Raw genomic sequence first — 24,561 nt, 5'->3', positions numbered from 1 at the left:
CCAAGTGGCATTCCTTTGATTTCTACTCTATCACTCACTGAAAAATGTAAACGAATGTTGAAAACAAAAAAACACTTTAAAATAGTGTGTGAAGGATAAATTCTCTCTTATCCTCTTATCGTTTTATGCATTTTTTGCAGGTCAAATGGGTTTTTAAGCTTAACTGAAAGAATATGGAAATGTGGCTGTAGACCAGGAGAATGTTCAAAATCCCAGACTAGGAAATGAACTGTTCAGGAACACATTTAGAACAGGTAGCTCAGTGTGCAAGCTGCAGGTGGAGTTCTGCATGGTGACAAATGGCAGGAAAAGGCCTCAGAAGTGAGACCAGAGGCAGGTGAGCAGCCACTCAGATCCAATGACTCCAAAGACCCCAGACTATTACACACAGGATGGAAAAAACTTTTGCTATTTTAAAAATTAAGTAAATGAGAAAATGCTTTAAAGTTCTGTTGTGGTCTTGAGGAAGTAGAATCACAGAATCACGAGACGGTTTGGCTTGGAACAGACCTCAAAGATCATCTCATTCCAAACTCCCTGCCTTGGGAAGGGACACCTTCCACTAGACCTGGTTGCTCCAAGCCCTGACCAACCTGGCCTTGAACACTTCTAGGGACAGGGCACCCACAGCTTCTCCAGGCATCCTGTACCACAGCTTCCCCACCCTCACAGCCAAGAATTTCTTCCCAAGATCCCATCTAACCCTGCTCCCTGATAATGTGAAGCTGTTGCCCCTTATCCTTTCACTACATGCCCTTGTAAATAGCCTCTCTCCATCTTTCCTGTAGGCTCCCTCCAGGTACTGAAAGGGGCTCTAAGGTTTCCCTGGAGCCTTCTCATCTCCAGGCTGGACACTCCAAATTCCCTCAGCCTTTACTCACAGCAGAGGTGCTCCACCCCTCTAATCATCTCCATGACCTCCTCTAGACTTGCTCCATCAGGTCCATGTCCTTCCTGTGCTGGGAACCCAGAGCTGGATGCAGCTCTGCAGGTGAGTCTCACCTGAGTGGCGTAGAGGGGCAGAATTCCCCCTTCCTTGCTGCTGACAGGGCTTTGGATGCAGCCCAGCACACAGAATCTTCTGGGATCCCAGTGCTGCCCGAGTGAGGTGGGAAGAAGTTAATTTCTTCTGATAATGGAGCAATAATTATTTTTCTCTGAAAGATTTAGGTGTCCTGTGGCTGCTATCTCGCTGCGAGTCCTTTCTTTAGAAAAAAAGTATCTTACATAGCATAATTTCTATTTTAACATTATGTTGTAACCTAAATATATAAGCCACTACTTAAGAAAATGAATACAGCATCACTTTGTAACACAACACATATAATATTCATTTTAATATTTGCAAAAAGCCAATCATAAAATACGCATTTTTCACAAAGGGCTGAAGGCCCTCTGCTCTAGAAACAGGCTGGGAGAGCTTGGAATGCTCAGCCTGGAGAAGACACCGGGGAGAAGAGTAGAAGCCGCTTCCAATGCGGGCTTCCAGGGCTCCAGAAGAGACGGAGTGGGATTTTGGGAAGGGCCTTGCAGGACAGGAAAAAGGGAATGACTTCCCACTGTCACAGGGCAGGGTTCAACGCAATTCTTGGCTGTGAGGGTGGCGAGGCTCTGGCACTGGTTGTCCAGAGAAGCTGCGGCTGCCCCGTCCCTGGAAGTGTTCAAGGCCAGGCAGGACAGGGCTTGGAGCGGCCTGGTCCTGTGGAAGGTGTCCCTTCCCTTGCCAGGGGAACGCAGCCGGGTCAGCTTTGCCATTCCCGGCATCCCAGCCCGCTCCGCCTCCCGGGGCTGCCGCACCGCCACTCCCCGCCCTTAGCCCGCGTGACGTCACTGTCGCGCGTCCTCGCGTGACGTCACGGGCGCGCCGTGCGGGCGGGCGTTGCCATGGAGGCGGCGGACGAGTGGCTGCTGCAGTCGCTGCGACTGTGAGGGACCCCCGGCCCCCGGCCCCGGCACCGAGCCGGGCACCGCCGCCTCACAGCCGCCCTCTCCCCGCAGGTACCGCGACCTGCACACCTTCGAGCTCCAGGCGCCCACCCGCCTCATCGAATGGGCCCGCGGGGACCGTGAGTGCGAGGCGGGGAGCGCTGAGGGGAGGAGAGGGGCCAGGCTGGAGGCTCCGGGGTGCGGGGCCCGGGGCTGGCCGGAGGAAAGGAGGAGGCCCAGGGGCCGGGCCGGGGCCCGTGGGCGGGAGAAGGGGGAAAGGAGGCTCTGGGCATGGGCCAGTCTGGGGTCCCGAAGGGATGCCAGGGTGTGGGACCCCATAGGTGGGGCTGAGTGGCTGGAGCTGCTCCGGGCTCAGTCTGGGCTCCAGCTCAGGGCCTGGCGCTCCATGGACTGTGCGGTAACTCGGGTTTGTCTCAGGGAGGGTGGGCTGGGCAGGGGGGAAGCCCTCACCGTGTTCCTGGCTCTTCATGCCCACCCACCAAGGTGTCTGTGTAGCCGGGTATGGACAGTCCGATGGGAACGAGATCCTGCAGCTGATCCCACCGCCAACACTGCTGACAAAGGAGACCCAGGTGGGTGTCGCAGCCAGACCTCTCTGACCTCCTTGGCCTAATGTTTTCAGAGGCCAAGGCAGGGCTTGGTGGCCTTCATTGAGCTGTTACCTGTTGCTGTGACAAGGACATGACCAGGGATTGAGCAGCTTTGGTTGAAAGGAAAAGCACATAAGTCACCTGTGTGTTGTCCAGTCATGTTGTCCTGCAGCTGTTCTGCAGACAGCTTGGGTTGTGGACATTTCATCTCCAGGTATGTGAATGAAAGCATTTCATGGAGAAAGAGAAAAGCAAGCCACGTGAAGAAGGGGCTTGCTGAGCAGCTCAGGCCTGGGGGACCACCCTGCAGAGCACCAAGGTTGGCCCTTGGGTGGGTGATCTCTGCACTAGAGTAGAAGGTGCTGTTTGGGTAAGTGGAAAGCTCCTGAGCTAGATGTGCACTGATGGCAACAAACACAGGCAGAGCTCTTGGCAACACCTTTCTCCAGGCTTCTGTTCTCTCTGACTGTTTTGGAATCCTTCAGTGCTGTATCTCCTGTTGAAAAGGGCAGCGCTGGACAGGGAAGAGCTGTACCAAGCAAGAGTTTGCCTCATGTCTCTGTCATTTTGTGTGATAACTGAGCACAAGTTGTGCACCAATGTGTGAAGAAATGGCTTTGCCTTTGATTTCTAGGGCCTGTGTCCAGAGAGAGATTTCAAGGTAGAATGTGGTGGATTTTCAGAGCGCCCAGTGTACAGCCTGAAATACGTGCCAGACACCAGGTATGACTACCAGGTCCTTCCCAGGGTGTATTGGAAATGGAGAAGGGACTTATCCACTGAGAGCAAACTCCTTTTCCATGCCTGCTTCCCAACTCAGCTGGTCAATCCTGCCAGCTCTGAGAACAGTGAGAGTCTGGGCCAGTTACATACCAAGAACTGCTGATGTTGCTGCTCCCTACCCCAGTTCTAAGCAGCAGGGCCCTGTAGAGTTTTCCTGCTCTACCTTCCCTTCCTTTGGCATTTGACATTGTTTGGAGCTGCTCAGCAGCAGAACAGGACACTGGTGGCTGGTGCCACTGCTCTGCAGGACCCTGTGTGAGCAGGTTCAGGAGCTTTTGTCCTGCTCTGGATTTAGACCAAACAAATACTGCTGGCTGATCTCTTGTTCAGTGTTTCTTCCTACACAAGGCCCCACTGACTACTTTGGGGCTGTCTGGATCATTCTCAGCCTAGTCCTTCTGGAAAATGTGATAATTAAATCACAGAATAATTTAGGTGGGAAAAGCCCTCTGAGACCATTGGTTCCAAGCATTCCCCTGTCACTGCCAAGCCCACCACTGACACATGTCCCCAGGTGCCACACACAGCTTCTAATCCCTCAAGGGATGGCAATCCCACTTCTGTCCTGGGCAGCCTGTGCCAAGGCTGGACAACACTTTCAGGGAAGGAATTTTCCCAGTATCCAACTAAACATCCCCTGGTGCAACTCGAGGCCATTTCCTCTTGTCCTGTCCCTTGTTCCTTGGGAGAACCCAAGTTGCCACCTGGCTGCACCCTCCTGTCAGGGAGCTGTAGAGAGCAAAAACATGCCCCCTGAGCCTCCTTCAGGCTGAGCACCATCTCCAGCTCCCTCAGCCACTACTCAGCAGATCCTCATAAAATATCCTCATAAATGCTCTTGCCTGGGCTGCATGGAGCATCCCTGCATGAAGAGTTCTGGGATTATGGTCCTTCCAGCCACCACTCTGCTCCAAGCAGAGGCAGGAGTTCCTGCTGACAGGAGCAGCAGACCAGTTTGTCCCAGGCTGGGGAAAACAAGGCTGTTCTCTGCTCCTGAGGAGACACTTTTGTGTGATTCTTCTGTTTCCTCAGCTTGCTGGTGACAAGTGGCCCACCCGACAGCTCCCTCCAGGTCTGGCAGGTGTCAGCAGAGGACTCTGGTAAGGCTTTCTAAGCTCAAGTATTTCCCAATGCAGTTGTTGCATCTCACATCTCTAGCTTCCCCTTCTTCCTGTGTGTCAAAAATGAGGAGAGGAGTGCCACTTCCCTGTCCTGAGTGACCACACTTGTGTGGCACAGGCTGGAGAAGGGTACAAGACAAGGGTCTACACCAGTTTTGGTGGTTTGGAGTTAACAGCACAAACCTTGTCAGAGAATCAGTATGTTCAGGCCTATCACAGTAGCCTTGTACTGCATGTAGTTTGCATGCTGTCCCCTTGTAACTCCAATGGTTAGCTCCATCCATTGCCTTTTGGGATGGACTGTGATCCACCTTCTCTCAAAAAGAGAGGCTGCTACTGGGAAATACTTGTGAACCACCAGAAAGGAAGTGCAAAAGGAGAAAACTTCTTCAGTGAACATAAACATCTGGATTCACAAATGTTCATTCATTTTGCTCAGCATTTTGTCAGCCTTGCTGGATGAATTAGAAAGGGGTTTTACTCTGAAGAAGGGGTTAGGCATAATTAGATTTCTTATTGGTTTTGCAGGTCAGTTTTACCTTTGTGAGGTATTGTTGTGAAGCAGCTTAATTGGATGGATTACTTGATTCTCAATGTGTTTAACATCTGTTTTTATCTTTTCCTAATAGATGTTATTAAGTCCATAAGCACCATAGCAACAGAAAATGGCACTGGGCAGTCCTGGGCTAAAATTGACACCATTTCAGCCAGAGCCCCATGGGTCCTTCATGGTTCAAGACTTGACAGAATCCAAATTACAGAGGTTGAATCAAGGAAAAATGTCTACACAGCAGGTATTCAAGGCAAGTCTAATGTCTTGTTTTTGGAAAGGTGGAGTTTGGGTCAAGCAATGCTAATTGCTTGAGTAGCACACATTTCACTGAGCAGGTACTTTTGGACATGTGCAAGTGGTTATAAAGATATTTGCCACAAGTATATTGTTTTGAGGAAAGAGGTGACAATGGTCAGGTCCATCTCCAGCTGCTTACACTCACATTACACTGATTTCTCACATTTCTGCTCCAAATCTGGGCACTACCTGAGATAGTTTCAGTGTGGAGAACTGGGTTCACAGAGGGATGCTGTGTGCTGTCCCAAACAAGGGAGGTGACAGCTTGGTTACAACAGGTGGTGGGTGCAGGTCTGGTTTCCTTGGGGATCTGGGGACTGTGCTTTCACCTGTGCAGTGAGACTCAGTCCCCACAGAGCTCATTGCTGGGGAGGGAAGAGGGGATGTGTGTGTCCAGTGGCAGTATCATAGCACTGAGGAAAAGGAAGGTCTGTTTGTCACTGTCCCTGTGCCAGAGGGACTCACTGAACCTTGGAGTGGTTTGGTTTGAAAGAGACATTTAAAGCTCATCTCATTCCAACTCCCTGCCATGAGCCGAGACATCTTCCACTAGAAGAGATAGCTCCAAGCCCTGACCAACTTGAAGGCATGAGGCAGCTACAGCTTCTCCGGACAGCCTTGTCAGGGCCTCACCACCCTCACAGACAAGAATTTCTGCCCAGTATCCCATTTAACCCTGTTCCCTGTCAGTGGGAAGCCATACCCCCATGTCCTGTCACTCCAGGCCCTTGTCCAGAGTCCCTCTCCAATTCTCGTGGAAAGGTGGAGAGGGACTTTGGACAAGGGAAAGCTCGTGGAAAGCTCTGTTAGGCACTGGCAGGGGCTCCTTCTCTTCTCCAGACTGAACACTCCAAGCTGTCCCAGCCTGTCACTAGGACAGACGGGCCGTACCCCTCAGAGCTTCTCCATGGCCTCCTCTGGACTCATTCTAGCAGCTCCAGCTGGACACATTACTCCTGAGCATCCATCCTGCTTTCTCTCTCAGGCAATACTGCAGCACAGAAATCCTGAAATGCTCCTCACTGGACCTGAGCCCTGCCTCTGTTTTGCAGCTCCCCAAGGCAGCGAGGAGCTGAGCAGCCTGGCCTTCCTGGACTGCAGCCTGCTGCTGCTGTGCAGTGCCACGGGCCGGCTGTGCCTGGCCGACACGCGGCAGCCGCAGGGTCTCACGGAGGCCGTGCCAGTGCCCTCAGCGCCCAGCAGCGAGCGCTGGTGCATGGGCACCCGGCATGCAGCCCAGGGCTCCCAGCCCAGCTCCCAGCCCGTGGCTCGCCTCTCGAGCAGGGGGCTCCTGGCCCTGACAGACCTCAGGAAAACCTCGGAGTTCTTGGCTGTGGCAAAGGCCAGAGTCCCCTCTTCCGGCTCAGGTGCGGAGTTCCTGTGCGTCTCCTGGGCTCCTGCTCTGGAAGGCTACCTTGCCGTTTCAGGTAGGTGCTTAGGGCAGAGATCTCCTTTTCTGGGTGCTTTTTTGATTTATATTTTTGTGAAGGCCAGTTCACTTCACCTAAAACCCCCCAGTGACAAGGTGGCTTTTCAGTGCTACCTCTGGAGCGAGCAGAGATGCCAGATAATTGTCCTCTGCAGCTGCCTCTTTCCAGCAACTCCAGAAGGGGTCTGGGTGGGTTTTGGAAGATGCCTGCTGCCCTTCTGCGAGATCAAAGGCCCCAAGCTGACCACAAGCACTGTGTGACAGTGCCAGTCGCAGCCTGGCTGCAGGATGCAGCATTGATAATGCCAGCTGGGCAGCAAGGCTGCCTCTTGACCAGAGCCTTGCATGTTCACACCCATGAGTCCACAAACTTTGGGGATCTGGTGTGGGCTCTCCACATCAGCTGTTTCTTTGAGACACTCTCCTCAGAGGCAGAGCTGCTCTCTTCTCACAGGTTTCTAGTCTGGGCCATTTTTCCTTGTTCCTGCTGGGAGGTGATCCTGAGCCCAGCTGGACTAGAATAAGCTGTTAATTTCTGCACTCTCTATTCCTTCTTTATCCTTTTGATTCCCTTTTATCCAAGGTTTTGATGGCACTGTGCATGTGTATGACACACAGAGCTGGGACAGCTCTGGCAGGGAAGCAGAGCCCATCTTCGTTCACAAAGGCCACACATTCGGTGGAGCAGGTGGCAGCAGGGACCCTCCCCTGGTCACTGTGCACACGTGGCATCTGCAGAAACCCAGAACTTTGTTGTCAGCAGCGAGTGATGGTTCCTTGCACGTCTGGGACTGGGTTCAGCCCTGTGGGAAGTGTGGGTAGGTGGTGTTTTGGTGAGATGGGGCATTTCCTGCCTCTGCTGTAGTTTGCATGGGCTGCAGTGTGTGTGTGTGTTTGCCTGCAGATACTGTTTGGAGACTGTTGCAGTGAGCAGAACAACTGTAAAATTTCTATTTTAATAATAGTAAAAATTTTTGCCTGTGTTATTTGTTCTCCAGTGTACCAGCCTTCAGATGAGAGCTGTGCTTGTGGTTCTGCCTGTGTTTCTGCTGCTGGCAGAAAACATCCTGCTCTTGTTTGATCACAGGCTTTGTCATGTCTGCAGCAAGGGAGAGGAGCAAAAAGGAGACTTGACAAAGGCCTGGGGGACAGGACAAGGGGGAATGGCTTCACACTGCCAGAGGGCAGGGTTAGATGGGATATTGGGAAGAAATTCTTCCCTGTGAGGGTGGTGAGGCCCTGGCACAGGTTGCCCACAGAAGCTGCTGCTGCCTCATCCCTGGATGTGCCCAAGGTCAGGCTGGATGGATCTTTCAGCAACCTGGTCTACTGGAAGGTGTCCCTGTCTGTGGCAGGGAGTTGGAACTGGCTGAGCTTTGGGGTCTCTTCCAAACCAAACCATTCTCCAATTTTATGAAAAAAAACCCCAGGAATTTGGGGAAACAGGCTCTTCAGTGGGATATTTACCCACTGGATTCCAGGCCCAGAGCACCAAGTGGAAGCTGCACCCCTGAGGGCTGTTGACATTTATCACGTGCTCACATGTCACGAGCAGTGACCTCCGCTCAGGAAGTTTCAGTGTGAGCACTTGTGTTCCTGCTTGCAGCCTGCAAAAGGAACAGGAACAACCTTTCCTGCCACAGCCTACTGCAAACTCTGCCCCTCCCCCTCTAGATCCTGAGAGCACCTGGTCTGAGACAAGGCATTGGTGTCCTTTGGCTCTTTTCCCACCAACAGCACGTAGATTTGATGAAACTGATGTGATTTCCTGGGCTGTGTTGCAGCTCGTACAACACTCACACTTTTACCAAGGTGTTAATTGGGAGGAACAACCTGCTGCATAAAGGCTCCCTTCTGCTTGGGTGTCACTGAGGTGAGATGGGGTTGAAGACAGGTGAGATGGGGGTGAAATCTGTACTTCAAGAGCACCTGGGGAAACCTTACACTGGGAATGTGCTGTACTGACTCATTCTGTGCCATGGCAACAGTTGTCTGCCTGGCAGCTGAGCTGGGAACGTGCCTCATTTTTCTCCCAGGACAAGCCAAATGAGCATTTCTGCTCGTCCCAAAACTGCCTGGCAGCATGTGAAGCAGGGGCAATGTGTCCTGCCCAAGGCTGGGCATGGTAATGTTTTGTCACTTACGAAAGGCATGGATCTCTGTCACCAGCAATCAACAAAAGGAAAAGCCTGTTTGAGTCCTAGAGGAGCTGAGCTCTCCTGCAGGAGTGCCTGAGCATCCTTTGTGCTTCCAGGGGTCTACAGCAAAACCAATGCAGTTGAGCCAGAGCTGAACTGGAGGAAATGGGTTCTGACCAAGAGCCTGGGAGCATTTCTGCCCCATGTGGGCATGGGGGAGGGCTCCTGGCTCTCAAGTCTCTCCATCTGCTCTTGAGTCAGTTCCTTCCGGCTCTGGTAGAGCCCAGCGTGCCCTTCCCCTGCACCAAGACCTGCAGGGTTCTGTGTTTAGCAGGTGGGGCCTTTCTGCCCCATGGCTGGAACCCCTAGCAGCCCCAGGAAGGGCAGCCTGTAGTACACAGACATGAAGGGCTCCCACAGAGGGATCTTGGAGCTCAGTGGGTTTTCCTCAAGCACCCCTGGGAGCAGGCAATTTGGCAGAGGTGCACTCAGATTGTGCAGCTCCTCCTTCCTGGGGGAAACACCCACAGAGGGAGGGTCTCACCTTGGAGAGGTGAGCTCTGAGGCAGAGAGAAGACCACTGGAGCCTTCCCAGGACCCCAGCTACCTCTTCCTGACTGCCTCCTTTGCTGGGACGTGTGGAGCAGCTGACCTCCTCCCTCATCACAGTGATGCAGAGAGTGCAACAAGGACAGGGAACTGAATTTGCTTGGCTTTCAAAATGGGGCTTAAGCAATAGCTCAGTTTGTACACATCTAAACTTCCCTTTTCTTTCCTAAAATAACTTAAGCCTTCTTGTCCAGCTTGAAGCAGATTTGACAGGGGACTGGAGATATAAAAAAATATTAAGTACTCACAGATGCTGTGGGAAGGGATTATGCACATAGGAGTGATCTGGAGAGTTGTGCTGGGCAGGAGGGACATTGCTCTCAGGAATGCACCACATGGAGTCTCTGGCAATGTCCATGTGCAATCAGAGTCTGGTTGTGTGACTATGGAGACTTTGGCTTTGCTGGAGCCAGATTTGTCTTTGGCAGGGAAGGTTGGGACAGCCTCTGGCACAAATGCCAACACCCATGAAGTGAACCAACTTAGCGACAGTCTCTTCCTCCCCATAGCATCAGCGTGGCAAGGGCAGCTCAAGCTGCATGGGACATGAATGTGTCCAAACTCTGCTCTCCCTGGGACCATGGAAAGGTCCTCTAGGAAGGCCTGTCTTCACTGAGGCCACAGAGTTCTAACCCCTGGGCAAGGTAACACAACTGGAGACAGAATCCTGGAATCATTCTTGTTGGAAAAGCTCTTTAAGATCATGGAGTCCAATCTTTACCCACACACAGCCAAGTCCATCACTAAATTATGTATGTCTTCAATTGCCACATCTACATATCTGTTAAATCCCTTCAGGGATGGGGACTCCACCACTGCCCTGGGCAGCCTGTCCTGAGGCTGAACAATCCTTTCAGGGAAGGAATTTTCCCTAATATCCAATCTAAACCTCCTCTAGCACAACTTGAGGCAGGGTTTCTCCTTCCTTGGCTGTGAGGGGACAAACCACAGCCCTTCCATGAGGGACTGTCTCCAAATTCAGGTCCAGAAATGGAGGTGTCACTTGGCTCACTCCCCAGTACTGGCTCCTGCTGCTCTCAAAGGGGATGAGAAGCTCCCTGCACCATTAACAGATGTTTGGATGTGGCTCTTGGAGATATGGTTTATATGGTCAGTGGTTTTTATGTGGTCTATGGAGATATGGTCCCAGCCTTGGCAGGGCTGGGAGCCACTGGACTCTATGATCCTAGAGGGATTTTCCAACCTCCATGATTGTGTGATCATTAACACAATCAGCTCTGAGCAATTCCTCAGCAGGACACAGACTGGACATGACTTGTTTAACAAGCAGGTTGTTAGTGCCCTGTGCTCATCAAGTACTGCATGACCATGCATTTCACTTCCAAAATAATGCCCAGTCCCTGCTGTGGGATACAGAATCCTTCTTCTCCTCCTTGACTCCTCTGCATGCACACCAGGGAGGCTGTCATCAGTGGCATGGTGTGGCATGAGCAGGGCAGGTAGCTGCTGCTCCCTGGTCCTTGTGCAGGAGGGAAAAAATGAGGATGGTGAGGCCCTGGCACAGGTTGCCCAGAGAAGCTGCCCCATCTCTAGAAGTATTCATGGCCAGGTTCAATGGATCTTTCAGCAACCTGCTCTACTGGAAGGTGTCCCTGCCCATGGCAGGGAGGATGGAACTGGATAAGCTTCAAGGTCCCTCCCAACTTAAACCATTCTATGGTTCTGTGACTTGCTGCCTGAGCCAGTTCCCCCATCCTTAGCCAAGAAAAGTGTCCAGGCATTTGGACTGTGTTTTACTGTTTCTTCTTTTTTTCTATTTTTTTTCTGAGTTTAATAAACTAGAATAATTTATTTGACAGAACACAGAAACATCACAGACAGGGTGGAGAAACCAAAGCAGCAGGTATCAATGATCAGTACAAAGGAACCACTTTACAAAAAGAAGTACCACGCTGCCCATCAGCTTTACTCAAAAATTACAGGGGGAGGGGGGTGGGCTCAGCTCAGCACCCCACAAACAGGGTGGGGGGGATGGAGCTATCCCTACAAAATGCTCTCAGATGACAACGCTGACTGCAACAGCACAATAAATAGTGGGAATGGCCTCTCAGTGAATGGTGGGAGACCAGAGACCCTCGGAGGGGAACGGAGGTCCAGGCACCACCAATCTGGGAGGTACAAGCATCTGTTAAAACACTGATTAGGGTGGCAAAAGCCCTGATTCTCCCCTACCCCCAAACAGGTGCTGGATCCCATGCAGGCAGAGCGAAACATCAACCAGGGGGGCTTTGCAGCTTGGCAGGACAAAAGTATCCCTGGCAACATCCCGCTGGGGAACAAAGCTATTCTGCCACAACACTGCCATGGCTGTGAAGAGGCATTTGAGGCCTCTCCAGAGCAAGCAGTGTGTGGCAGATGGCACAGACCCACAGGGTCCCCTCTGCCGCCTTAACCTGGCACCAGCAGCTCCCAGCTCTGAGCTGGTTTCCTCCAGGGAGATTATACTGGTGTGAAAACAGATGCAGCTGGGAGACCGCCTGGGCTTGGCCACTTTTGGGGGACTTGGGGGAAGAAAAGGGCAGGTGCTGCCCACCCCCTTTGTTTGGAGCAGCTGGGGCAGGGGCCAAAGTCAAAGCCAGGCTCGTGCATCCCAGGGAGGGAACACATGCAGCAGGGCCGGACAGAGGGGGATTGGTCATGGGTGAAACGAAGGGACACCAAAGTGCACAGGTGCCTTTTCCCATGAGAAGGCTGCCTAAAAAAAACACCCCCCCACAATTCTGCTGTAACCCCCCTCCCTGTAGCAAACTGCTGTTGAGACTGGGCTTATATAAAACTCATAAAAGGGGCATCTCATAGTAAAGGGCTCTAGTGAGTGGCAGGAGGCTGGACAGGGACGGAGTTATAGTGAGCCCCAGTGCCTCCAGCACCTCCCTGGCCGTGCCCTGCACGGGAAACAGCAGCTCTGGCAGCTGGATGAAGAGACAACACGGCACAGCTGGACGGTTATAGGTCCTGTGGCCATCGGGCAATTGAGAGGCTCCCAGTACAGGTAGAAAACAAAATTAATTAATTATAGAAAAGAGAAGCAGCCTAATGTAGGGGTGTCCCTGGGGCAGGGTGGCGAGCTGGGGGGGGCTCGCTTATCTGTCGTTGAGCTGTGGGGAATTTGTCCGCTCCTCCTCATCCTCCTTGTCATCCTTCATGCCTTTCAGTCGCTGGCGGGCGAAGTCTTCAAACACAATGTCATCATCGCTAGTGAGGACACAAGGGAAGTGGGTTTAGGTGGGGTGCAAGGTGAAACACCTCCTCTCCCACAAAGCTGTCCCAGCTTGCCCAGTGAGATCAACCTGCACGGCCACCATGTTACAGCAGTTCAGGGGGCCCCAAAACTCCCCATCCCTAGCAAACAGCCTTGGTTTTCAAAGCCTTACTAAATACTTGCCCAATGCACCCCAAAAAGACCCCAAGCTCTCCAGCAGGTGCAGCTTTACCAGAGCCATGGGCATTTGTCCCGCTGTGGGGGAACCACAGACGGGCAGGAAGTAGCTGGGTGGATTAAGTACCCTAAAACCTCCCAAACACATCACCAGCCCTTGGAACGCTGTGGCAACAACCTCCCGCACACCCCAACACGATCCCGGCGGCCTCTTACTGCAGTTTCTCCTGTTTTTTGGAAAGCCATGCAGGGAAGGGCGAAGGAGGAGAGAAGAGAGAGGGGAACAGCACGCGTCATGCATTACAGGTGACATGCGTGGGGTTAATCACACGTGCCAATCCCATGGCACAGCAGGTGTTAGAGAATTGGGGGGTGCCATGCAACCGCCATGTTTCACATTCCCACAGGACATGTGGGAATTGGGGGAGGGGTGTATTTTAGTCTCTTACTTTGTATCAAGTTCTATCAGATTTGTATCTATGGGCGCTTCATTCTCTGGAACTGAACAAAGGGATGACATAGGATTAGTCACAGGGTGGTGAGTGCCATCCCACCGAGGTGGGTGACACCTTCTCCAGGATCATCTCTGCCCTCCTACCAGGGTGGGCAAGACCCCACCCCCCCCGCCACCATCACTGCCATCCCACTGGGGTGGCTGAGATTCCCCTGGAGTCATCACCACTTCCAGTGTGTGGATGCAACCCCCCCTGGAGTTTGGCTACACTGGGGTCATGGGAGCACCCCCATTTAATGCTGAGGCCCTGTGAACAGGGCCAACAGGAGCCAAGAGTCTCCCTCCATGCAGCCTCACTGGCTCCCTTTGCCCCCACCCACCCCCAGGGATGCTGGCCCTGTCACTCAGGGACAGACACTCACTGTCCCGGTGTACTGGTTCCTCCCTGGGTTTGGGATGCATCAGCGTGAAGGGCAGCTCCACTGCAACGTCGCTGGAAGAGACACCAGGGTAAAGCACAGGCCTGCCTGCACTTTACATGTAGAGCAAGGCAAATTTGCAGAGGGGGAGCAGAACAGCACCCCCATTAGAGCTGCTATAGAGACCACAAAGTTGGGCAACCCCCTGTGTCAATCTCCATGGAGCTGCTCAGCAGCTCTCATGCCTCTTGGATGAGCTTGGACTCCAGGGTGGGGGATCAGCACAGGCCCCCTGGGAAGCAGAGGGGAATCAGGAGGGAGAGCAGCATGACAAAAATCTGTCTTTAGCAGCTGTGGGGGGGTAATCCAAAATCCCTTGAGCTTAGGCTGCAGCCAGCAGTGCCATGGGAATGGCAGGAGGTGCACCAAGTTTTCCCAGTGCTCAGTGGGCATGGTGGCATCAGGGCATGACAGCCTAAGCACAGCCACAAGCTGCCCCAGGGGCAGGTAGGACAGAGCTCAGACAGAAATGTCCCAAAAGAGGACAAGTAGTCCCACGGTCCCTGTAGGGACCTCCCTGTGGGAGGGAAGTGATGTGAGGATGAAGACCTAGGAAGCCCCAGAGATTTGCCTCCCCATATCCAGAGATGCTCAGCCCTATGGAGCCACCTCTGTGCCCAGCTCACTCTCCCAGCAGCACCCACAGGCCTCTCACTCCAGTACAAGTAGGATGATGCAGAATTCAAACCCTGCCAGCATTCCCAGCCACATCACCCCAGCCCCACCTCTGCCAGGCTTTTTGCTCTAGGTGAGACAGCATCCCCAACACAGTGGAATTCCCAGGACAGGCATGGGATCAGGTAGCACCCTGAGGGGCTGAGGGGGTGCAGTGAGGAACGGGGGCGCTGGGGGGAGTGCGGTGTTACCTGGAGGCGAGGTCTCCCAGCAGGCTGGCATGAGTCAAAGGATACAACACGTTAGTCACTGACCCCTCCCAAGGACACACAACCCCCACACACCTTTTGTCCCACCCATGCTGCTTAGTCCCAGGGGAGCTTTAAGGATGATGGGGCCCCACCTGCAGCACAGACCAGTCCCAAGGTTAGAGAGGAGGTGCAGCACGGTGGGGGGGTGCCCAACACTCACCCTCCTCGTGACACCACCAGCTTCACCTTCACCTTGTAGGAGACAATGATGCCCAGGATCTCCTTGTTGGCTCCATCTCTCAATCTGGAGGAAGGGGCAGGTGGGCATAAGTGAGGGAATGTCCATGGGGACCAGCCCCCTGTCCTCCTGGAGGTCCCCCATGGGATCTCCTCCACCCCAAGCATCACCCCTGGAGCAGGGGCTGGATGCCCCGCAGGGCCAGGTCCTGCCCCCACGCTGCAGGGGAAGCAGGAGCCCTGGGGGGTTAGAGGGGCTCACAGTGTGCTGGAGGCCAGGTTGGTGTCCTCGTGCTTGAGCTTCCCATCCAGCGCCAGCCCCCGCTTCTCCCGGTTGTTGGCAAGGAAGGGGGTGAGGGTGTAGACTTTGCAGAACGTTGAGCTCGGGGCCACCATATCACTGGAGATGATTTACAAGGTCAGCCAGAGCACCAGCCACCCACAGCTCCCACAGCCCATCCCAGATATCTCCATCTTAGCCTGGTGAACTCCACATATTCCCATGCCTGCCACAGACTGATAAACATCTCTTTCCTGGAGGACGCAGAGGGTGTCGTCCCCAAGATGCCACAAGAAAAAAGGTCTCCATCTCCCTGCTCCTCCCACTGGTTCCTGCTTTCCAAGTGCAACATCCCAGTGGGGCTGCACTGGGGCAGGAGACCTCCAATGCTCCTCCAAGACCTCCCTGAGGTCTCCAGGGCTCCACTCACTCAGCATCCTCCACAGCCACTGGGCACTTGTACTGGGCAGTGTTGAAGAGGCAGATGTCAGCATACTGACGCACTAGGGAGAGACACAGCAAGATGGGGATCAGGGTAGGCCGCCACAGGGATGGGGACAGGGACACCACTGGGGTGGAGGCCTACTCTTCACCTGAGATCTTGATTTTCTTCACGGTCTTGTTGGTGTTGTTGGTGACATGCACGTTGACACTGATGGGCTCCCCGTGGTAGTATATCTGTAGGGCAGCAGAACAGAGAGGATGGTGAGGTCGCCAGGGTCACCCCACCAGTGTACACACCCCAGTCCTTGCCCACCTCCTTGTCCAGGGATGCCTCAAGGTGCAGGGGCTTGTCTGACATGAGGAACTGCCGGGTGGTCTCTGCCATGGGCTGGGGGCCGGGTCTCTCCGGTGCATACTGGACCTTACGGATCACCAGGCGCACCGAATTCCTGGGGGAAGACAAGAGAATTCAGGCTGCCCACAGGCTACCCTCTTTCTTGGCCCATTCTGGGTCAAATCCCTCTTCTGCTCTGCTGGGTCAGATGGATGCCATGGAAGGTCTTGTCTGGATGCCCACCACAGCTACAAGGGGAAAGCCCTATGGCTGGTCCAGGTTGCCCACAGCAGGTGCTGGGCTCCTTGCACAGTGGTGGATATCCCAGACCCTAGATGTTCTCTGACCCATCCCTACCCTGGAGAACACCTCCATCCCAGCCCCATTGTGGAAAATATCCCCATCCAAGCCCCTTCCTGGATAACAACTCTATCCTATTCTGGAAAACATCTCACCCAAGGTGGGTAACAAATTGCGGTGCCCCTTTCCTGCTGCCAGTACCAGGAGGATGCTGTTCCCACCCAGGCTGGATGGATCCCCTCTGCTTACCTCTTGTGGATCTTCTCCTCCAGATTCTCAGCACAGAAAGCTTTAACCTCATAGTCCACTCCACAGGCCTGAAAACCAGGAATGGGGGAGAAGGAGGCAGAGAAACCCTTTTGCACTCCCCAAAGAGGTGACCCCAGCAATGGCCACTCACCACAGCCTCGTGGCATGGGAACATGGGGGACCTTACCTTCCCCGTGTCCTCTGGGCCTGGCTGCAGTGTGACAGAGCAAGGCAGGTTGGGGGGGATCTGGAAGAGAAAGGGGGGTGAGGACCTTTCTGGGGGGCTACCAGTACTTCCCTATCCCTATCCACAATGGAAAGCGGGAAATATGGGAAGGATTTCCTCAATTTACTATTGCATTTCCCAAATCCCAAAGTGTTACAAAAGTACATTATTTTAGAGGGTTTTAATTAATTGGGGATTTTGACAAATCAGGGCGTCAGGGACATTTTTGAGGCCATAGCATTGAGCACCGTAAAATGTCACAGAGCTCCAGAGAGGGTGGCTGTTGCCAGCCGGGGGCTATGTACAAATCACGAACGGGACGGGGCTGCTGTGGAACGTGCCTTGAGCTGTTTTATTTTCCAGCATCACTCTCATTACACGGTTATGACAATGGGAAGATGCCAGCAGCTCGCATCCCATAGTGGCCAGCATTGCCAAAGCTTTGCTGGGGAAATCAGAGGAGCAGGGGATCTACCCCCACCCCATTCCCTGCCAGAGCTGTCCAGTGCTGGCATGGATTCCCAGTGTTAGCAAGGACCCCTGGTGCTGACACAGACTGGCAGTTTCCCTACTGGTGGCTACTTTCTGCTCACAAGTTTGAAGATACACCACCAGAAGCTGTGCCAGACGAAACCCTGCTGTCCCCACCAAAGGGTTCTCTGTCCCTTCAAGCAGCCCAGAGCACCGTACCTCGAAGGTGAAGGGGTAGGCGTGCTCGCCCAGCTTCTTGATGAGCCGCTCCTGCAGCCGTGTCAGGGGCTTCTTGTCCTCGGGGACCGGGGGGAAGGCCTGGGAGTTGGCCACAAACAGGTCCTTGCGGAAGGTCAGCCCCAGCACATCCAGGTCCTCACGGCCATAGCGGAAGGCGCAGGTCAACGTCACAAACACTGGAGAGGGTGACAAGGGGAGGTTGGAGCAGGGTGTGGGTCATGGAGGGACCATCATGGCATGGGGGCAGGTGGCACCCTGGCTCATGCCAGTGCCACCAGCACTGGGAAGCAGTGGCTTGAGGACAGGCCATGTTGAGGAGACGAGGATTCAGCAGCCAGCTGTGCCTTCGGATGCCCACCACAGCACCCCCCATTCTCCACAGGACAGGGAATCTGTCGTGGGGACAGGGGCTGGAAATTGTCACCAAAGAGCCCAGAGATGCCGATGCCTGGGTAGGATTGCATGGGGATGTGGCAGTGCCACTTCTGTGGCCTCAGGGGTAGACATTACCTTTTCTCTCCTTCAGGTATTCAGGATCCACCAGCACTACTCCATCTGCAATGGAACAGCCAGGTCAGAAATGCACCATGGGGACGGGGGGACACACTGGCAGGGTTCAGGGACACGATGGCAGGGTCAGAGGACATGCTGGTAGGTTAGATAGGAATGTACAGGCAGGGTTTGGGGGGACACCAGCACAGTTAAGGGGGGACATGTTCCCTCTTTACAGAGCAAATCATCACCTCCAAGCTGCCAGCTGGGGCCTGGGGGCAACACACTGCTAGCAGGGACAGTCTGCACCAACCACACCCAGGACATATGCAAAGCCACAGCAGGACATGAACATTATCCCAAATCAGCTGTTTTCTGCTTCCCAAAATCCTTCCCAGACAGCCCAGCCCACCCTGGCATGCATTTCCCTACAACTGAGGTCCCCTTCCTGCCACCACATACCCACGGGGTCCACCACGTCAATGTGGTCCACGAAATCCCTCTTCCCAAGGTAGACAGTGAGCTGCAGGGCAGAACAGGGTGTCAGGGTGCACAGAGCAGACCCCCCAGGGCCCCCCATGTTGTCACCACCCACACGAGTCCATATTCCTCATCATCCCCAGTGTCACCCTGTCCCTCTGGTAGCCCAAAGCCTATCCCACCCCATTCCAGTGAAAGCCTGGAACCAGATGTCCCCAGAACAGGAGACACTTTGCATTTGGGGACTCTTGGGTGACATCCCAGGGGTTTGTACTCCACTGTCAAGCAGGGATGAACCCCCTAGTGTCATCCTCTCACCTTTCTCTGATGGGGAAACTGAGGCACAGGGCAGGCAGCTGCCAGGCTGAAGGTTTTCTGCATCAGCTCCTGCTGCCTAACCCAAAACCCCCACAGGCAGAGTCACCTGCATCCCAGCACTCCAAAACCTGTCTGCTGGACCCCTGACCTTGGGAAAGCCACCCACCAGCCCCACTGTGCCTCAGTTTCCCTTCCTGCCACCCTGGCAGGATGCTGAGGCAGACAGGGTTCAGGGACATGCCCACCCCCCACTCCCAGCCATGTTTGTGACCCCATGGTTCCCCCCACCATGTCCCCCTTACCTTCCCGTTAGGACTGGCTTTCTTAAACACCCTGCAAAACAGCAAAGGGGGGTGAGTGCTGGAGCAAGGGCTACCCCCCACTCCTGAACCCCCACTCTGCTCCTGGCTCCCTGCCCATGGAGCTGTCCAGCTCTCCCCTTCAGGAACGGTCCCTGGGGGAAGAAGCATCCACAGGCACAGCCCCATGGTGCCAGGTGCATCCAACCCTCAGCACCCACTGCCAAGACCCAGCTTTGGATAATGGAGGCATCAGGAACCCAGCCCACCCCTTCACCTGAGGATGGTGCCCAGAGACCACTGTGAAAGGCAGCAGCACCCCAGCACCCACCTGGCCCTGGGGACAGCGTGTGGGACCATGGGGTCAAGGCATGCACAGGATGGGAGCATCCCATGGGATGAACCCACCTCACCATTACCTCACATGGATGCATCCCAAAGCCACAGGAGAAGCAGAAAAGTCTGGGTGCTCCTGTCCCCAGGGCTTTTTATTGCCATTCCAAACCATGGAACTAGCCTCCAGACACCCCTCTCAACTCCCAAAATCCTTCTGGAATACCCCACAGAGATATGGGAGAAAGGATGTGGATCCAACATGCCACTGCTGGGGAATACCAGAGCATTCCCAGCCTGCCTGCTGCAGGCAGGAAGTGGGCAGAGGCAGGTAGGGTGCCTAGTGCTGCCAGATATTTTGGAGCCTGACCTGGCACAAAGCCACCCATAATGGGTTCTCCTCAGATAATCCTTCCTCGCCTTTAAATTCCATTAAAACCATCCGGGAAGATTAGTAGTGGTTTTAGGCTGGAAAAAAAACAATTTCCCAGGGCAGCTGCTTGGCTCTGCCAAAATGTCAAAGGTTGCTAGTGGATGATGAACCCTCAGCCACCCCAGTGCCTGCAGCTGCCCACACCAAGCCAGGGGCAGGCAGGGAGGCAGCAGCTGCTGGGTTGCAGCCTGGGAGTGACCACCACCCCAGCAATGGGGGAGGGTGCATCAGGAGATGTGTGGGCACACCCCTCACTCCCATAGCCCTGAAATGCTCTGTCCCCACCTCCCTGTGTCCCTGCCTCTGTGTGTCTGTGCACTCCTGCACGCCCAAGCCTTCCACATCCCTCTCTTGAGAGCCATAGGGACCAGCACAGCCTGGCCAGGCTCTGTCCAGGAAGCAGGATCTGGTCTGGATAAGGGAGTGTGGGGGTTGGGGGCCCTCGTTCCCTTGTCCCCAGATAAGCCACAGGAACCCTCTGCCACACACATAAAATATTGGGGACATCCTTCTGGCTGTCCCAAGCCACTAGGAGCATCAGGAACATCCTGCTGGCTCTTCCTGGATGGCTTTTCCCTGTGGGGGTTGGGGGATTGACCCTTCCCAGCCAAAATGGGAAAGCACTTCCACAGTAGGATGTTTGTCATGAGGGTTTGCTGATGAAGGTGTGATCCTGTGCTGGTGCAAAGAAAGGTGGAATTAATGGGAATGCTGCTCCAATTAAGTAACTTGGGGAGATAAAGGCCTCAGTTTGCCATGGAAGGGCATCAGCACCCCACAGTTTCTGGGATTTGAAAGCCATGGGGGGATCAGTCTCCATAGTCAGGGATGGAGGGGCAATGAATGCATCCTCCTGAGAGCACAGAGCAACTAACAGCAGGATTTTCATGGGTAATTAATGAGGCATTACTTCAGAGCAGGATAAGGAACATCCCCTGACAGCCTGTCACCCCACACCCCACGGACCAGCTCCCAAGAGAAGCCCCAAAGAGGGTCTAGCATGCTGGATCACAACCTGAGGTGCACTGGGAAGGCTGGAGGCTCTGTGGGTGCCACTGCCAGCCCCTGAGACACGGGTGGTACTCCCAGCCAGCCCTGAAAGCACTAACAGAGCTGCTAATGAACCCAGTGTGAGTGAGACTGACGGCAGGTGCTGCAGGAAGCCATTCCTCACCACCCTGCCTGGCACATACTCGTGCTGGCACCACACTGGAACAGGCCCCATGGAGCCTGAGCCTTGCTGAGCCGCACACACACTGCAGGCACAAAAGCCCCAGGTTAGGGGTGCAGAAGCACCACAGAATGCACGAGCTGCACCCTGTGCATGCAGGAGCCCAGGCTGGCTCCCCACTGTAGGTACATGAGTGTGCTGTGCCCTCATCCTGTGGGTGCAGCAGCCCTGCCTGGCCCCACAGCACGGCTGCAGGAGCGCTCACCTCCCCTGCAGCACCGGTGACAGAAGGGAAGGGGCACATGGGGACACGCTGGCCTGTTGCTGCCAGCGGGGTGACCCTCACCCGCCTCCGGATCTAGAGGGAGGAAAGGAGGAAGTGTGAAGCCTTCCCTCCCCCTCCAGCCCTTCCTGGTGTCGAAATCCTGGAGACATGAGGCAGGAAGTGGCCTCTGCTGCTGCCCATCAGAGCCTTGGGGCCTCATGCCCTGGGCTGGCAGTGCCAGTGCCCCCTGAGCCTGTCACGCTGCCACGCAGCCACATCCCATCCCGCTTGCCCTCTCCCTGCCATGGATCCCATCCCTTAATGAGCTTGTTAGGCACCCAGCCAGGGCTATTATTAGTGGGGTCTGTTGGATCTTGATTGGAAGATTTATGAGGATTTAATTCCCCTAGGCATTGGAACAGGATCCGATGGCAACACCATTGATTGCCTTTGAACCCCGGGCAGAGAATTCAGGGGTTTTGCCAGCCCTCATGCTAACAAGGTTGGCTGGCAGATCTAATTAGCTAGGGCCACGTTAGAAGGGACCTCCAGGGATAATGGAACCACCAGCAACCACATCACACACACCGGCACAACCCCGTGGTGGCGGCCAGAAGCTCCATGCCAGCTGTGCCTGGATAAGCCTGGAGAACCATGCCAGCCAATCCCAAAGCAAGAGCATGCCACAGGCCCAGTGCTGCATTTTGCATCCCTGCTGCATTCATCTGTCTATCTATCCCCTCCCAGGGTCAGCAGCAGCATCCCCCAGCAGCTGGGTCAGAGCTCCACCAACTTCCTTGGCAAGGAAACGCCTTAGCTGTGGGATCCGGGATGTGTCTGGATCCTGCTGTTATTACCAGAGTTTGCTCTCCAAACAACATCCAGGAAGCAGGAGTCCTGGGCCACCTTCTAGGGCTCTTCCCAGAGGAGATCCCTGTCCTGCTCCCACACCCTATGGCTTCACCTAGGGGGACGAATGGGGTGGTGGAGGGACTGAGCAGCAAGTCTGGTGGTAGGTGAGGGTCGCCCCCCTAGCAGCAAGGTGCTGTGGTGGAATGCTCAGAGGGGCTGGATGATACTGCTGGGCCAGAGGAACGGTGCCAGGGGTGCTTAATGCCAGCCAAGATGGGCTCTGGTGTACCAGAAGCACTGCAGCACTTCCCAGCCACCAGGAAGCCACTCTCAAGCCACAGGCTAAGAATCCCAACAGCCAGGAATTCCAGTAGCTGGGCATCCTGTGTGGGGCTGCAGCTGCCCTGGCTGGGTGCTGTGTGGGAAACATGGGGAAAGGTGATCAATGCTGCCAACAGCCACCAACTCAGCTGTATCCTCCAGCTCTTCCCACTGGTGACTCCCGAGAAAAGTGGGTTGCCACAGCAGGAATCAGCCAAAATGGGCTTTTGGGGAAATCACATAGTAAATCAGCTCCCACAGCTGAACCTCCCGATCAAACCCAGTGGATTTGGGTTTGGAGATCCGAACTGGAGTGCAAGAGGGATTTGTCAGCCTAATTCTTCCCCCCTCACCCTCCCCCAGCTCCCACGGTACCCGCTGCGTAGGCAGGGAGAAGATCAGCTCATGCCTCTCCTGCCGGCACGCCTGCTGATGGGAATGCTGCTCACCAAGCTCCCCCTGGCACCTGAAAAACCCTGCAGGCCAATCTAGCTGCATCCTGGGGTGTGCACTCAGACATTGGGGGGATCCAGTGGCTGCTTCAGCCCCCTGATCTGTGGGGCTGCCTGCCGGCCCCAGGAGCGCAATACAAATTCTCAAGAATTCAGGATACTGAGCAAGGAGGAAGCGGATGCTGTCAGCCATGGCTGGGGCACCAACACCCAGCAGCAGGCCGGCAGCAGCAACAGCCGCTTCCCAGAATGCTGGATGAGTTCAACAGGCACCCACAGCTCCCATCCTGCCACTCCAAAACACTGCAATGCTTCTGGAAGGTTCTGCCCAGGCAGGCCAGACCCCCTCATCCTTCTCTCACGCTGTGGCCATGGCGGGGGGGGAGCAGAGGCTGCACCAAAGCCCCTGATCCTGCTGCCAGGGGACATGGGGATGAGCAAAGGGAGGGCCATGGTGTTTAGGGGTGAGCAGCAGCACTCTGAAATCCCTGATCCTCCATGATTAATGGCTAAGGGGGCAGAGAGGGATTGGGGCGAGGAATGGGACTGTCAACACCTTGACCACTCTGCCAGTGCCAGCCAGTGAGCGGATGTCACAGGATGTCACACCTGTGAGCGGATGTCAAACCCCCAGGCCTCCCTGCAAGGGCTGGCAGGGGTCATCAGGCTCTCCCTCAAATCCCAACAGCTACCTGCAGGATGTGCAGCCCCACCGGTCCTGCAGCTCCCCGCAAATCCCAACAGCTCCCTGCAGGATGTGCAGCAGGTCCTGCCACCGTCCTGCCCCTGGAGGGGCACAGGGGGGGTCCCCATCCACCTCTGCTCAGGGGCCCCTAAAAGACAGCATCCCCATGGCAGCATTCCCATGGGATGAAGGCGTCGCAGGCCCTCGTGTCCCTGTGTTCCAGGGCTGGCACGTGCTCCCTGACACCCCCAGCTGTGCCGCATGCCGGGAGTGACATCAGGGCCTGGGTCCCCCGGCGTCACCGCGATGACAACAGCCTCCCCCATTCCCAAATCCATGCAGGCTCCAAATCTGATGGGGAGGGAGCAGTGACGCCCCCGCTCTCCGGGTGCTTACTACCGCTCGGGGAGCGCCATATCCCAGCAGCGGGGCCACCTCAGGGGACCACCAGCTCCAGCGCAGGGCACGGGCAGCGCCTGTCCCACCCTTCCCCCGCCACTGCCGGGCATGCCCCCCCGGGATGCTCCTCTCTGTCCCGGTCCTCACTCACCGGGTGCCTTTGTCTCCCATGGCCCCGCCGATCCTGCGGGCTCAGCCGAGAAGCGCCGGCTGGGCTTGGAAAATTACTGGCTGGATGGTGGAGGGAGCGGCGGCGGGGCGGGCGCGGGGCCCGGTGCGGCCCTGCTCGGGCCCGCTCGGAACCGCTCGAAACGCTCGAGCACGCTCGGAAACACTCGGAACCGCTCGGCTCGGCCCGGGCGGACGCCACGCCGGCCGGTTCGGGGCCGCTCGGAACCGCTCGGGCAGGTTCGGAACTGCTCGGAGCCTCTCGGAACCGCTCGGAGCCCCTCGGACACGCTCGGAGCCGCTCGGCAGGGCTCGGCCCGTCCCGGTTCCGGTGCGGACGCTGCCGCCGCCGCCGCCTCCGCCCGCCCCTGAACGGCGCGGCCCCGGGGCCGGGGGCGGCGGCGCGCAAGGGCCGCACGGGCGGGGAGAGGATACGGCGAGAGGAT

At 55.3% G+C, this 24,561-nt stretch overlaps 2 protein-coding genes across 6 annotated transcripts; one reads left to right on the top strand and one right to left on the bottom strand.

The window, feature by feature from the left end:
* The first annotated feature begins 1,788 nt into the window (after positions 1 to 1,788).
* On the top strand, positions 1,789 to 11,723 carry WDR73 (WD repeat domain 73). 4 transcript variants are annotated; one of them, XM_074536130.1, is made up of 8 exons: positions 1,789 to 1,925; positions 1,999 to 2,066; positions 2,365 to 2,519; positions 3,172 to 3,260; positions 4,353 to 4,420; positions 5,071 to 5,235; positions 6,344 to 6,718; positions 7,304 to 11,723. In XM_074536130.1, the coding sequence occupies exons 1-8, from the start codon at positions 1,885 to 1,887 to the stop codon at positions 7,540 to 7,542; spliced, it is 1,200 nt and encodes a 399-aa protein (XP_074392231.1). In that variant the 5' UTR covers positions 1,789 to 1,884; the 3' UTR covers positions 7,543 to 11,723. The 4 variants fall into 4 exon arrangements, with proteins under 4 accessions (XP_074392231.1, XP_005487211.2, XP_074392230.1 ...); XM_005487154.4 differs by having other exon boundaries at positions 1,790 to 1,925; positions 2,431 to 2,519; XM_074536129.1 differs by having other exon boundaries at positions 1,790 to 1,925; positions 5,071 to 5,244.
* Positions 11,723 to 24,551, bottom strand: ARRB1 (arrestin beta 1). 2 transcript variants are annotated; one of them, XM_074536127.1, is made up of 16 exons: positions 24,099 to 24,549; positions 19,040 to 19,070; positions 18,402 to 18,462; positions 17,958 to 18,002; positions 17,427 to 17,623; positions 16,698 to 16,757; positions 16,511 to 16,578; positions 15,941 to 16,076; positions 15,777 to 15,861; positions 15,614 to 15,686; positions 15,166 to 15,303; positions 14,887 to 14,970; positions 14,667 to 14,690; positions 13,744 to 13,814; positions 13,317 to 13,368; positions 11,723 to 12,683 (listed from the first exon to the last, which is right to left on the bottom strand). In XM_074536127.1, the coding sequence occupies exons 1-16, from the start codon at positions 24,116 to 24,118 to the stop codon at positions 12,572 to 12,574; spliced, it is 1,257 nt and encodes a 418-aa protein (XP_074392228.1). In that variant the 5' UTR covers positions 24,119 to 24,549; the 3' UTR covers positions 11,723 to 12,571. The 2 variants fall into 2 exon arrangements, with proteins under 2 accessions (XP_074392228.1, XP_074392229.1); XM_074536128.1 differs by lacking the exon at positions 14,667 to 14,690 and having other exon boundaries at positions 24,099 to 24,551.
* Positions 24,552 to 24,561: the final 10 nt, after the last annotated feature.

The sequence above is a fragment of the Zonotrichia albicollis genome, chromosome 2, assembly GCF_047830755.1.
Source record: "Zonotrichia albicollis isolate bZonAlb1 chromosome 2, bZonAlb1.hap1, whole genome shotgun sequence".
NCBI classification, from domain to species: domain Eukaryota; kingdom Metazoa; phylum Chordata; class Aves; order Passeriformes; family Passerellidae; genus Zonotrichia; species Zonotrichia albicollis.
This window is presented reverse-complemented; position numbering and strand designations above follow the sequence as displayed.

Excerpts from the sequence above, each read along its gene's own strand:
- WDR73 (XM_074536129.1), top strand. The coding sequence starts at position 1,885 with ATGGAGGCGGCGGACGAGTGGCTGCTGCAGTCGCTGCGACT. Across the intron at positions 1,926-1,998 it reads CTGCTGCAGTCGCTGCGACT|GTACCGCGACCTGCACACCT; the intron begins GTGAGGGACCCC and ends CTCTCCCCGCAG. Across the intron at positions 5,245-6,343 it reads CTACACAGCAGGTATTCAAG|CTCCCCAAGGCAGCGAGGAG; the intron begins GCAAGTCTAATG and ends TCTGTTTTGCAG.
- ARRB1 (XM_074536127.1), bottom strand. The coding sequence starts at position 24,118 with ATGGGAGACAAAGGCACCCG. Across the intron at positions 19,071-24,098 it reads ATGGGAGACAAAGGCACCCG|GGTGTTTAAGAAAGCCAGTC; the intron begins GTGAGTGAGGAC and ends GCTGTTTTGCAG. Across the intron at positions 15,687-15,776 it reads GAAGAAAATCAAGATCTCAG|TGCGTCAGTATGCTGACATC; the intron begins GTGAAGAGTAGG and ends GTCTCTCCCTAG.